Source organism: Cladophialophora carrionii, assembly GCF_000365165.1.
Source record: "Cladophialophora carrionii CBS 160.54 unplaced genomic scaffold supercont1.1, whole genome shotgun sequence".
NCBI lineage: Eukaryota > Fungi > Ascomycota > Eurotiomycetes > Chaetothyriales > Herpotrichiellaceae > Cladophialophora > Cladophialophora carrionii.
Genome location: NW_008481816.1, coordinates 3,073,600 through 3,087,413, shown reverse-complemented (window position 1 = coordinate 3,087,413; position 13,814 = coordinate 3,073,600). Strand labels below are relative to the sequence as shown.

General features: G+C 53.7%; 4 protein-coding genes across 4 annotated transcripts; 3 read left to right on the top strand and 1 right to left on the bottom strand.

Annotated features, from left to right (window-relative positions):
- Positions 1–109: 109 nt before the first annotated feature.
- G647_01093 (uncharacterized protein) lies at positions 110–3,716 on the top strand (the record flags this gene model as incomplete). The annotated part of the gene is made up of 6 exons (XM_008724494.1): positions 110–282; positions 490–692; positions 739–2,865; positions 2,922–3,307; positions 3,368–3,481; positions 3,570–3,716. 6 exons carry the CDS (start codon positions 110–112, stop codon positions 3,714–3,716), a joined length of 3,150 nt encoding a protein of 1,049 aa, XP_008722716.1.
- A 1,207-nt stretch (positions 3,717–4,923) lies between these two features.
- G647_01092 (uncharacterized protein) lies at positions 4,924–6,000 on the top strand (the record flags this gene model as incomplete). Its single annotated transcript, XM_008724493.1, has 3 exons — positions 4,924–5,143; positions 5,200–5,282; positions 5,341–6,000. The coding sequence occupies 3 exons, from the start codon at positions 4,924–4,926 to the stop codon at positions 5,998–6,000; spliced, it is 963 nt and encodes a 320-aa protein (XP_008722715.1).
- A 726-nt stretch (positions 6,001–6,726) lies between these two features.
- G647_01091 (uncharacterized protein) lies at positions 6,727–10,641 on the top strand (the record flags this gene model as incomplete). Its single annotated transcript, XM_008724492.1, has 1 exon — positions 6,727–10,641. The coding sequence occupies one exon, from the start codon at positions 6,727–6,729 to the stop codon at positions 10,639–10,641; it is 3,915 nt and encodes a 1,304-aa protein (XP_008722714.1).
- Positions 10,642–11,605: 964 nt separating this feature from the next.
- G647_01090 (uncharacterized protein) lies at positions 11,606–12,892 on the bottom strand (the record flags this gene model as incomplete). The annotated part of the gene is made up of 1 exon (XM_008724491.1): positions 11,606–12,892. The coding sequence occupies one exon, from the start codon at positions 12,890–12,892 to the stop codon at positions 11,606–11,608; it is 1,287 nt and encodes a 428-aa protein (XP_008722713.1).
- Positions 12,893–13,814: the final 922 nt, after the last annotated feature.

Genomic DNA, 13,814 nt, shown 5'->3' with positions numbered 1-13,814 from the left:
CACGAGAAGACCAACGGCCCTTCTCCCACTATTCCCCCCTCTCCATCCGCCTCGAAATCACATCGGCTCATGTCGTGAATCAGTGACCAAGGACTGTCTCCGCAATATCATGGCCCCACAGTCCAGTGACAGCAAATCGAATTATCAGAACAACGAGAAGGTCCTTTGCTTTCACGGGGAATTCCTGTACGAAGCAAAGATTCAAGACTTGAGACGGACAGACTCCAAAGACCCCAAGTCTCCTTTTGAGTACAAGATCCACTACAAAGGGTGGAAGAACACGTGAGTCTCAGTCACCTTGCTGTCGTTGTTGTGAAGTCGGCCGCAATGACGTATGGACTGTGGATGCCCTCAGACATACTCAGGTCGATGTTGGAATTCACTCTTGGCTTCGACCTTTTGACTGCCGCCATCTGCGCACAAAATTGCTCGCCTTCACTTCGCTCCTATTGATATTGAGAGTCCACAAACTAACGCTTTCTTCTCCAGTTGGGACGACTGGGTCTCGTTCGAACGATTGCGGAAGTGGACAGATGAGAACCGTGAACTAGCCGCCCAGCTCCGTCGAGAACACACTCAAGCGCAAAAGGCCGTATCCAAGACTACCTCCAAGTCCCGTCGCGGTCAAGGTTCCGAGATCGGCTCCGGGAGAGGTTCAGAGGAAAGAACTTCATCAGTCCCTGCTGCCGGTGGTAGAGGATCAAAGCGTGTTCGTGATAACGATATCGAAAAGGTTAGTGGTGATTCCCGTCCCACAAGTGCACTTGTGGAGTTTGCCCCGTGAACCAACCCCCCCTGGAATGATGCCCTCATCGGACGATACGCGCGACCCTGCTTCTGTCGCCGGTTCAGATTCCTGGAAATGTGCTGCTGGCCCCAATTTGGATATCGGACGTCAAGAATCCATCAATACCCCTATCCTTAGCAGTATGACCGACAAGGTGGATCCGGACAAAGAGATAGAAGAAGTCGAAGAAGACACTGATAACATGGCCAACGTCACGCAAAAACCAGATGACGCAGCTGGCCTGCGACAATTTGTGTACCAGCCGCGCAGAGCTGCAATCAAAGCTGGCATTGCAATTGAGAAATCCAGAAGATTGATGCCACTGGTGGCGAACCCTTCCCCTGTCAAAACAAGGAAAAGAAAGGCACCGGAAAGAAACGACTCAAGACAGGTTGAGGAGCCTTCTGTCTCCGCCTTGCGCACCCTCAATTCGTCAAGCAGTCTTCCAGTTAGCTCGGGCTCCCCAGAACCCTCCGCAAAGGCGAAGAGACCCAGATTGGTGGCACGAAAGGGTATTGCAGTTCACGTAAACAAACCTCGCCGAACTGCAAGTCCTAAAGCTGCCCGCGCCCAGCTAGCACGTCGCTCCGTAGCGAAAAGTCGTCTCCCCCTCCACTCCGCACCGTCTGAGTCCGATGGCTCTTATTCTCCCACAAGCACCGAGGATGACGATGACGAGAAGGTCAAGGCAGAGTCTACCGAACCGGAAAATGAAAGCAGTGGAGAGGAAGACTTTCCTCCCTCTCAAAACATACCTCGAAGATCTTCTGTCGCCAGCTCTAATGCAAAGCCCACTTCTGAGGTGAAGCTGGAGTTCTCCGAAAGCGAGTATGACGATAGTACGAACAGCGAAACCACACCGGTCAAGAATGTTCAAAGAGCGTCTGCGAGATTCAGTGCCAAAACCACTCTTCAGTCGAAGGCGGAGGTTTCTGAAGACAGCGCTAGGATCACCTCAGCCAAGGTTATAGGTCGCGTTACAAGATCTGCCACGGCGACCTCGACCGATCCTGCTATCAGAGTGACTCGCAGCGCCACTCGCGCCAAGCCGCCTACAAAGCCGATCAAGTATCCTTCTCCTGGTACACTTGGCTGTCTCCCTACCCAGACCCATGCTTCAGTTGAACCAGAGTGCGCCGAGTACAGACATCCAATTGACCCAAGCGACTCTCAAACGAAGGCGACCGACGACGAAGAGTCTGTGGGAACCCGCTCAGACGATGATCCAGAGGTCGATCCACCAGGGTCTGGCACAGCGTTTGACGCTCTTACATGGCCTCAGCGTCTTCTTAAGAGGGTCAATTGCAGCGGCACATGCTTCCCAGAGGGCTGGGGGGAGGAGGAAATCAGATCGATACCGGATGCAGTCTTCGTCGACATTCGCAAAGATCTTCTTGCCCTTTTAAGATACGATCTCTTGCTCTACCGCCCCTGGGAACTTCTGAAGACGCTTCCCGATTCTTCACCTTTCTGGATCACATGGGAAAAAGACGAGGGACGCAAAATCATCCATTCGTTCATTTCCAAAGTCGAAAACGAACGAGCCAAAGACTGTGCGAATACTCTGCTCGAACTTGCGCGTGTCCCGACCGAGCTTGCGCCTTCCGCTTCGAACGTTATACGTTCACGTGGTCTTGACGTACTAATCCACTTTCTCGCCGAAGCTTGCAAGACTTACGCCAATCCCGGTGTTGAATGTGATGGTCCAAAGCCCATCTGCAAGCAATGCATGCAAGAAGATTGTGGCTGTGCGTTTGGCAAGTTCGATACTTCTGATAACGCCAGCACTGGGAGCGAAGAGAAATACATTCGCACGAGCAGTCTCTATGGCAGACCACGGGATCTCGCCTATCTGGGTGCTAACCACCTACTACTGCCTGTTCAACCCGGAATTTCACAAAATCTAGAACCTACCACGCTGGATTATTTGGCGCTCGCAGCTGAGGTTGTTGAATCTGGAACAGTTGATCGTGTCCAAGGCAACCTTTCCAGGACCACCCAGGACGCCGAAGTCAGCACTGCACCAGCAGCTATGTCCACTGCAAATCCGCAGAATGGCCCGCTGACCGTGCGACCACGTGCCAACTTGCCGGATTCTACTCCCTCTCCATTGGACGTTAAACCCGTTTGCCAGGATTGATTGCTTTTGCCCAAGGATTGAAAACCCCTTATCTTGACGTCGAACATGGAATAACCCATGCTTACTTGGATATGTACGAACAGGAAGATGCATTTTATTCGCGCCCGTCGATCCGCATAAATGTCCCCGACCACCTGAAGAACCTCCTTGTCGACGACTGGGAGAATGTCACAAAGTCATTGCTTCTCGTCCCTCTGCCCAGTCAAGCGCCCGCGAACTACATCATTGACGAATACTTCAACGAAGAGAAGATTAACCGACGTCTCGGATCTGCTGAGGCAGACATCTTGGAGGAATTTTGTGCGGGATTGAAAATGTACTTTGAGAAGGCGGTGGGAAAGATCTTGCTTTATCGCTTTGAGCGAAGCCAGCTGGCAGAGGTATATCATCTGCCCGTTTCACTACACCAGGGCCTTCTAACGGTTGCGTTTTGATAACAGGTCCGCAAGCTCTGGGAATCCGGCAAGTACAAGGACTGGGAGGGAAAAGGCCCAGGTGACTGCTACGGCGCCGAACATCTTACCCGCATGATTGTCAACCTCCCAGAAATGATCGTGAGTCCTCCCCCTCCATCACCACCTTCTCCCACTTTTTTGCCATGCGCTCTCCTTCCCATTGTATGAAAGCTAACCCCTGACGCAGGCTCAGACCAATATGGACGCTGAAGCTGTATCCCGCCTGAAGACCGAGCTAAGCAAATTCTCCACCTGGCTGTCCCGCAACAGCGCCAAGTTCTTCTGCGCCAAGTACGAGAAACCGAGTGCCGAGTACGTTGAGAATGCCCGTTAGGAACGGATGCAGACTCAAGAGAAAGATGCTCAGAAGAAAGATTCTCCGAAAAAGACTTCTCCGAAGAAAACATCTCCGAAAAAAGAGGCACAGAAGGACATTCAGGCACCGGGAGAGAGACCCGTCACTCGCGCCATGGGCCGAGGTGGAAAGGCGCAGTAGCTGTGACGCGAATGGCCACGAGATGACGTGAAAGCATTCTTGATGCTTGGAGCAGAAGTGCATTGTAGAGCGGCGTTGCTGGCGAGTGTTGCTTGGAGTGAGATCGAGAATGGTCAATTGGTAACTTGGATCTCGACATTCAGAGAGCTATACATTCAATTTGGCCAGTCGGCGCTGAGCATCAATGATAATGCACAATGCGCAGGCACGTCTCGAAACCACTTTTCATGATCCTTCTTGTGCGTAACGAACCTTGCAATCGGATATTCCGAGGAGCTCGCGATAGCACCATGGCTACGAAAGAAGACCCATGTGGCGGTTTGAAACGCGAGGCACCTCGTTGCCAATAGGTAAAGGCAGGAACAGGGCTTCCCAGATGTTTCGCATAACTGTGTGCTCTAACGACTCGTGGTGAGTGACTACCATGTATCCAGCATTCTGTACGAGTATTAGTCGGGACACTTGATAGACCCCCCATCCAAAGGCATGCGGCTTGGCATGGCACGTGACCACCGACAAGATTGTCCTAAGCCTGCCTCTGCTACGCCGTATTTAGTACTGTGTACTCCGTACGGAGTACCGCAGTCGCAAACCCCACAGGCCGACTTGTGCTAGACGCTTCCATGCACTCACCCATCAATTCTCAATATTTAGCTAGCACGTCCATCTGATGTATTCGTACGCTCATTATACTAGTACTTCATCGAGCGCGGAGCGACCAGTTCAGCTAGTACCGGCAATCCTTTTCACGCCTTGTGACGACACCGTGTTCTGATTGAGATCGGCCTGACTTTGTTGCGCATAGGTACGTGAAATTATAACATTCTGCTATCCTACAATGATGAGACACCAGCTGGCACCAGTCTGAGAAGACTTGTACTCTTTACATGCGGATCAGCTACATGGCAATCAGCCTACAGTCTGAATATTTCACTTAGACTAGTTTGCGATCGAGTCACTTGGCTGGACCCAACGCTGACTCGAGCTGTGACAGACACTCCCTTTGAGGCCTCACTGAGTACCGCTCCCACACTCGCCTTTCGTTATGCTCCATAATCCAAATAACTGGCATTGGGTCACCAAAGACGCCGGTCCGTGGGCGAAGGACTACCTGGACACTCAGGTCAAGCAAGTCTCGGCAGAAGAAAATGGAGTGTCAGCGAAGGTCACGAAGCTCATCTCCATGGACGGTGATGTCGAAGTGAGCCAGCGGAAAGGGAAAGTCATCTCGATCTTCGATGTTTCGCTGCAGCTCGAGTATGAAGGTACGACCATGGCGGAGACATGATGCATGAACAAGAGACGGCTCATACTTGTGCAGGGAAGACCGACGATGGCACCGACGTCAGCGGCAGCATCAGAGTTCCCGAGTGCGCCTACGACACGGAGGCTGATGACTATGTGGTAAGTGTTGTTCGACGGCGCCAAGACGTGGTCGGAAGTACTGACAACATCGTCGCAGTTCGACATAGACATATATTCAGAAAAGAAGGAGAAACAGCCTGTCAAAGACCTAGTCCGTTCAAAACTAGTTCCGCAACTGCGAACCATTTTTTCCAAGTTCGGCCCAGCCCTGATTGAAGAGCACGGAAAGGATTTACAGCACGCACCGGGCTCGAATCCGTCGAGTGGGTTTGCAACACCAACATGGCACCCTGAGAAGGAACGCAAACCCTTGTCCCCTGCTCCCACCACCACCTCAACGTCCGGCAAATCATCCGTCAACACCACCACAGTCACAGCTACAGATGAGTTCCGCACCACCGCAGACGAACTGTATCAGACCTTCACCGACCCACAGCGACTGGCAGCCTTCACACGTGCACCACCTCGAGTATTCGAAGGTGCCAAGCCTGGTGGGAAATTCGCTATCTTTGACGGCAACGTCTCTGGAGAGTATGTCGAACTCAACCCACCCAAAAAGCTGGTTCAGACATGGCGATTAGCTCAATGGCCCGAAGGACATGTGAGCACTCAAGAGATCGTCTTTGACCAGAACGATGTCGACCGAGTGACCAATATGCGGGTGACGTGGACCGGCGTGCCTGTCGGACAGGAAGAGGTGGTGCAGAGAAATTGGGAAGGCTACTATGTCCGCAGCATCAAGCAGACGTTTGGGTAAGTCTTTCGTCCTGATGAAGGTGTGTACACCCAATTGACACGAAACCAGCTTTGGCACCATTCTGTAGGTTGGCTCATGGCAGGCTTTTTGTCAGCATTTGCACAAGCAAGGCGACTGGAGTGATGAACTGGCAATCAATGCATGTTCCAGGGTACTTGAGCTTTCTAGAGGTCTTGATGAGTTCTTGGAACTAGGAAAGCTAAGAAGACAACGTTGCCCACGCAAGGACGGGGACTGAACGAGGGAACGATATCCATGAAGAAGTAAGAGAATTACACTTTTTTGTACACGTTTCCTTCCGGCCCTCTCGCCTCCACGATTCACAAGCACCACATGCTTCTGCAGCATATTGACCCTTTCGGAAAGGATCGTGGCCGCAGGGGTTTGACGAGTCGAATCCCAGCATCATTACTCGTATAGCTTGTCAAGCGATCATACGTCATTATCCTGCCAGCTTTTCTCCTCCCCATTAAATGGACCTGCACCGCCACACTTCGACATCCGATCGCCTTGCTCTTGAGTTCCAATGTGATCGACTGCTTCTCGCTTACTTTCGTCGTCCGTCTCGCCTATATCGGTTCGTCACTGATGAGAATGGTGTGTGCTGACTGATCCTGAGCAAAGCCGGCTTCAGCTGGCTTGACTTTGATGAGCCTGACTTTCGTCCAGCCCTCCGCCACAATACTCTGCTTAGTCTCCAGGTAGTGCAGACCGCCGCCAGTCAACATGTCGGCGCGAAAAGCTTCTCAGCCGGCCGTCGAGGGCCAAAAGAACAAAGACGAGACGGATCTCACCACCATCCTCGACGAGGGCCAGCGCGCCGACTTGACTTTACTTGTGGCCAATGCGACCGAGTCCATGCGAAAATTAATCCTCGACAACTTCGACGCAATGGCTGGCCTGGACAAGAAGCTTCTGCGGGCAGGGATGACCGAGGATGAAAAGCTAATGGCCGCGGACCCTGCGAACGCTGACGTTGGCGCCTATGACCGCGAGCGCAAACTCAAGGCAGAGATCGAAAAGGACCTCACCACTCTGAAAATGAAGAATCTGAAGAAAAACTCTCTCAAGGCCTTCGACGATTGGCGCGAACAGGTCATCTTACGGGTTGGACAAGTCGTGAACTCGGAGAGGACTGCTCAAGAACAGATGCAGAAGGGCGCCAGAGCTGATCGAGCGAAGCCGCAAGCTCCCAATACCACCGGCAGGGTCATGGAAGCTGGCAACCGCACCGTCAATCTGAAGTTCAAGGATTTGTTCCCGCCGACGAGGACTCCCTTGACCAAGATGGCCATGAGCGAGCGGACGTTGATTCTCCATTCACTACTTTTGCTGCTCTTGTCGCTGGAGCACTACAACGCATACTCGCGCGTACTTCTGCTGAACCTGACCTCATCGTTGAAATTGCCGCTGAAGACCTTCGAGCAAGATGAATATGCTACAGCCAAAGGACTGCTCGAAGCGGCAAAGGAAATGACGGCGGACGACGAGATAAAGAGAAAGGTCAAGGAGAACGAGGAGACGAGGAAAAGAAGGGTCCGCTATGCCACTGTCGCGGGAGCTGCTATTCTTGGTGTCACCGGCGGTATGGCTGCACCTCTCGTGGCCGCAGGCGTCGGTTCCGTGATGGGTGGATTGGGCTTGGGCGCAACATCTGCAGCTGCCTATCTTGGTTCTGTCGCCGGGAGCTCAGTCCTTGTTGGGAGTTTGTTCGGCGCGTACGGTGGCAGGATGACAGGCCAGATGATGGACTCATATGCTCGTGAGGTCGAGGACTTTCAGTTCCTCCCGATCCACGGCAGCAGCGGCAAGAAGACCAGTGAAGACCAAGACCAAGGCGCACAGGAAGCCAGCGAACACGATCACAAGCTTCGCGTCACAATTGGCATCTCCGGATGGCTGACCGAGAAAGAAGAAGTCGTCAAGCCATGGCGGTCTCTTGGGACGGGCGCCGAAATCTTCGCACTCAAATACGAGCTTGAAGCGCTATTGAACCTGGGCAATGCAATGAACGGGATGGTACAGTCGGCCGCATGGGGCTACGCTCAGAAGGAAATCATTGCTCAGACCATCTTTGCCGATCTTGCAGCAGCCATGTGGCCAATGGCGCTGATGAAGGTGGCGAGGGTTGTCGACAATCCCTTCAGCGTCGCCAAAAGTCGAGCCGACAAAGCTGGCGAGGTCTTGGCCGACGCCCTTATCAACCGCGCGCAGGGAGAACGACCGGTCACGTTGATCGGATATTCCCTAGGAGCCCGAGTCATCTACACCTGCCTGATGAGCCTGGCGAAACGGAAAGAATTCGGCCTCGTGGAGAATGCGGTCTTGATTGGCGCTCCGACTCCAAGCGATACGAGCGACTGGAGAGTCCTTCGCAGCGCGGTGGCAGGTAGACTTGTCAACGTCTATTCGGTCAATGACTACGTCCTCGGGTTCATGTACCGCACGTCAGCAATTCAATATGGTGTTGCCGGCTTGCAAAAGGTCGAAGGTTTGGCGTCGGTCGAGAACTTTGACGTGTCCGAAGATGTGAGCAGCCATCAGCGCTACCGCTATCTCATCGGAGCGATCCTGAAGAAGATTGGGTTCGAGGACATCGATATGACTGCCGTCGAGCGTGAACAGGAAGAACTGGCCAAGATGGAGGAAGAAGAGAAGAAACAATCTCTTGCGGCTCAGAGAAAGTGGCTTCTGAGACGCGAATCGAATGGCGGGAAGGTGGACGAGGCCGCTGAAGGAGAAGCCGAAGCCGACGAACTGGAAAAGAAGATTCAAGAGCAGACCAAGAAGAGCCTGGTGACAAGAGCGATCGAGTACTTCTACATGCCAAGCGTGCCGAGCGGAAAGGATGCTCAACAGGTCGCCGGCAACCTCGAAAAGGCTACTCGAAACCCTACCGACGCTGGAAACGTGGCAGGTCAAACGGCCAAGGACGTTCAATCATCAACGGGAAGCTATGCGACCTATATCTACAAACGCTTACCTAGCATGCCATATGTTAACCGCACGACGGTGACTGGCCCAGGACAGAAATCCACTCCGGTCGAATCGACCAAGACGACACAAATGCAGCAGGCAACACAGGGAGCAACGAGCCATGCGCAAAGCTACGCCCAGCAAGCATCGCAGTACTTACCATCCCTACCAAGCATGCCATCACTGTCGGGTCCGGGGAAAGGTAAAAAGGAAGCCAAATCGGAGCAGGTAGAATCAGCCTCAGGAAAGCCAAGGGAATCCGCATCAAAAGGAGCAGATACTGCCACCTCCGCCGCCAAATCCACGGCAGGGCCCGTCTCCGACGTGGTCACACCAACTGTCAAGAATACTCTGAACCCGACCGATAACCCCGCCGTCAAATCTACCAAACGCACGGCCAAACAGGCACCAATAATCCATCAAGCTAAGGATCGTACACCTGCTCCCGTGAAGGAGACGACTGAGGAAGTCTCGGACGCTACGGGCACGACTGCACAGAACGCGACACAGACGGCACAGAAGGGCTTAGAAACGGTAACGGACAAAACAGTCGAGTCCAGTAAAGCCGCAGCTGGTGGTACTCAGAATGCCGGCCAGACCATCGCCGAGGGGACCCAAACAGCGGCCAAGACAGGCCAGGGCTATACCTCACGCGCGGCATCCTATCTCCCCAGCATGTCGAGCTTAGGCTTTGGCGGCGGCGGCGGCGGCGGAACAAAGAAACCGAAACCCGCACCACCGAAACTGGAGAAAAGGACGTCAGAAGCAAAGAAAGATGCCTCCAATGATGCAGCGAAGAGCGCGCCGAAAATCGAGGAAAAGTCCTCAGGATCGAAAGCGCCACCTAAGATCGATCGTCTCCCTTCTGGTGTAAAGTCACCGCCAGCAAAACTCGACCGAGTGCCCTCAGGAGTGAAGTCACCACCAGCAAAACTCGACCGAATGCCCTCAGGAGCGAAGTCCCCTCCGCAGAACCTGGATCGAATTTCCTCTAGAGTGAAGTCCCCTCCTCCGAAACTCGACCGTCTCCCTCCCGGCGTAAAGTCACCGCCACCAAAACTCGATCGTGCACCATCTGGAGTAAAGTCGCCACCTACATCTGTCCCAACGCCGAACATGGTGGAGCGAATAGGCAGTGGGATCAAATCCCCGCCAAAATTAGGTCCCAGGAGGACGTCAAGTCAGCAGCAGGCTCAAACTCCGCAGCCACCAACGCCGGCCGCGATCGGCGAGAGGTTAGCCAGTATACCGTCCGGCGGTACCGGTGGTGGGGCTGGCGAGGCTGGAAGCGCGGCGGCGAAGGAGGCCGAAAATGCTGTTACGGGCACGGCGAATCAAGCGGTCGGCGCTGTAGCGAGCACGGGCAAGCAAGCTGGCGGCAGCATCACTGGATCTGGATCTGGATCGAAGACAGGGCCAGGGACAGCAAGCGAAAGCGCCAAGCAAAGTGCTGGTCTCGCGTCGAAGTCGACGTCGACACAACAAAATCCAATCTCCGCGGCCGGACCCACGCCCTCACTACCCGGAGCCGGTGACTCAAAGGAGATCGCGAGCTCCGCGGCCGATGCGGCCGGCAGGGCGGGAGAGACGGGAGTGAACGCAGCAAAGGCTGGAGGCGGATACCTCGGTGCCGGCGTGGGCAAGGCCGTCGGCTTGGGTCGCTGAAGGGAAAATGAAATGGCGTGACGCATGCGCATGCAACAAGGAGGGGGACGGGACGGGGAGTGGAACGAGCTTGACTGACTCACTCGATCGATCGAGTGGCATAATTAGAAGAAGTCATCTTCGAGATCGAGAAGTGCAATGCATTGCCACCCGACGATATACTTATGAAAAAGACTGAGTCTGATCGTGATTGTCGTGTACTCTATGTCTTCCGTAAAAGTATTTCGGCTATCCATATGGATATCCACGTTTTATAGACGATGTCGGCATACACAAAAAAGGTAAAGTCATTAATAGCGTACGGAGTTACCAGAAAGACAACAGGATATCCCAGTGAGGACCTCGGGAGGCCTACCGTATGCATGACGCGTGAGACACGCCATAGGACAGACACGGATTCAGCGCCAGTGACTCCGCCTGAGCTCTGCCTTGACTCTGCCTTCACCTTCGCAGTGCAAGATACGATGATATACAGCCATGCGGACAGAGCAATGAGAGAATAGGGGTCGAAGGTCGTAGTTTTGGCGTTGACCGGCCGTTGGGTTCGGGTCTGGGTTCGGGTTCGAGACGTCCCACGTGGTCTTGAGAGGCGCTGTGTTTTGTCGCCTGAATGCTTTTGCTTGAGATGATCCTGGAAAGTTGACTGAGGATAGTTGTAATCTGCCTGCAAAATCAAAGCACGGGCCGAGGGAGCGCTGGTACACAGAAAACGAGGTTAGCAAAGGGGGATCAATTTTGGCTGAAGTGTCTGTCACTTTTGATGGTAGCCCGACTCGTTGTCGTAGGCCACGATCATGTATAATACAGTACAGTACAATCTACTCATCACGACATACATCCATCCCAGGTATCAGGATCAACGCGAGTCTGCATGTCTGCCCGCCTACCTTGTCCCTAGGCCTCGACGTTTGCCTTTGGTAAATGATTGTCAAGCCGGGCGTAGCTTCTCCTCATCTTTCATCTGCTACTCGTCTCCGACGAGAATGTCCAGCTTTCCCCTGACCGACTTGACGGTGACGCTGTTCCGGTTGCTATCTCCCTGTCGGCCCACTAGACCTCCGACGACCTTTTCAACCGCAAGATCCTTGCCTGCAAGCTTGATGTCGCCCAAGACACCTCTAGCGTCAATCGTGCCCTGGAAGTTGGACGGGTATGTGATCAATTGGTCGCCGTTGATGGATGAATGGGATGACTCGAGCAGACGTTCCGCGGCGATGGAGTTGACGTACACACGTGAATTTCCGGCCGCAATCTTCGTCGACAGGCTGGCACGGCGATCGGAGTGTTTGAAGTCAACGCCAATGTAGATACCACCAGAGGCTACGTCCACGATGGTAGAGTTGTAGACGGAGAGCGTGCCCTTCAAGTGCCCGTTGCCGAGATGGATCTTAGTGGCGCCCTGGTTACCCGATGAGATGTCGGGGATGTCGAGAGTGACGTTACCGTGAGCGACATCAATGTTGGTCTCGTAGGCCGCGTGGATAAGAGAGCCTTTCAGCGCACCGTTGCCGATCGAGATTTTCGTTGTGTTGGTGTGTACGGGTCCAGGTTTGACGAATCCTTGGCCGATGCGAACCTTGAAGGTGTCGATCTCGAGGGACTCGGGAAGACCACTGAAGTCGACCATGTGACGGCCAACATCGACCTGGAATTGTGGCATGACAAACTTGCCGATGATGTTGGAGGGGATCTGAATTCTGGTGGAGGCGTAGGTCTCCATTTTGCCTGTGTTAGGGGTATCGACGGTGAGGTAGCCATTCTCCTCCTTGACTGTGACTTCGCCGTCCTTGTCTTTCTTGCTGGTCTTGATGTCCAAGTCGATCACGACTTTGTCCGAGAGTTTGGAGGTCTCAAAAACGACTTTGCCGAAGGCTTGAGCTCCCCGGACGGAGAAGCCAGACGCAACGGCGGGCTCGAATTCGAAGTGCGTAGTGCCCTGAAAGGGTTTCCAGTCCCCAATCGGTGGAAACGGATGCTGGTGACCACCGTCGCCGATAGGATGGTAGTTAGAAGACATTTGCGCTCCCAGCCCGTTGCAGCCTCGAGGGAGTGCGTCGAAGCCGAGATAGAGGAGTTTCAGAATGAGCAGGACGCTGATGACCGTAAAGCCACATTTGAACAAACGGCTGCCCAGACCACTGCGTCTTGCTGGAGGCGTGCCAGCACGAGTCTCGGTCGACGTCGCTGGGGCCGGAAGCACCTCGACGTCAGAGGCCTTTTCGGCAGGATAGCCATTGGTTGGGGTCGGCATTCTGACTGCGCTGTAGCGTGTGGAATGTAGCTGGGTTGAGGTTCAGACTGGGGGCAGAACGATGAGAGAGGGATGAAGATATCTTTTATTAGTAGGAGGAACTACGGAATTGGGTGCTGCCTGCCAGTCCCATTTTTGTTTCACGATGAGGTCACTCTTTGTCACTTGCGGAGTGAAGTTTCAGGCATTTGAACTTTGCCCTGAGTTGCCACCTGCTGCTTGGTCCAACCTGTGGCACTGTCAGCTCCACGTGAGGCGGGTGCCATGGTGCTTGTAACTCTTCTTTGCTTCCTGTTGGTTGACTGTGCGTCCAACAGCGAGACCGCGGGAATATCGCAGACGACGAGTACTCCGTATGGGCAATTCAATTCCCATCTGCAGACCTCTAATAATTACCCCGCCCGCGTCACGGAAACCATTGCCGTCTACCGTGCAATTGGTTAAACAGGCCAAATATGCCAAGACCAGATGATTCGTATAGTTGACATTGGCCAGGGAGCCTGACTCACGACAATCTTCAGCTGAGATTCAGCGTCCGTAACCCTTCACATTCGTCGTCATTTGCTCTGTTAGGCCAGGTCCTTCATTACTTGACAGCTATAGAAGTCGACTAGATCAGTTCCACAATGGCGCAAATCTGCGTGGCACAGGCTCGAGGAGACGTGAGATCTGGGTAAGAGCAGGTGTCATTTCGATCTTTACGTGTACGAGAGATCTCGAGTTAGCATCGGAGAGTCTACATTCGCTTCATAATGACTTTGACGATCAGGTAATGGTGGCTGGGAAGCTGCCACTCATGGCACCGTCCCCACCCCGCGGCCGCGAGCTTGGGTACAAACTTCATGGCGGAAAGCTTGTCATGCAAGTCGAGGCTTGAATGAGAGTCTCTTGTGCAGACTACAGGAGCGTGAAGAGTTTGCCT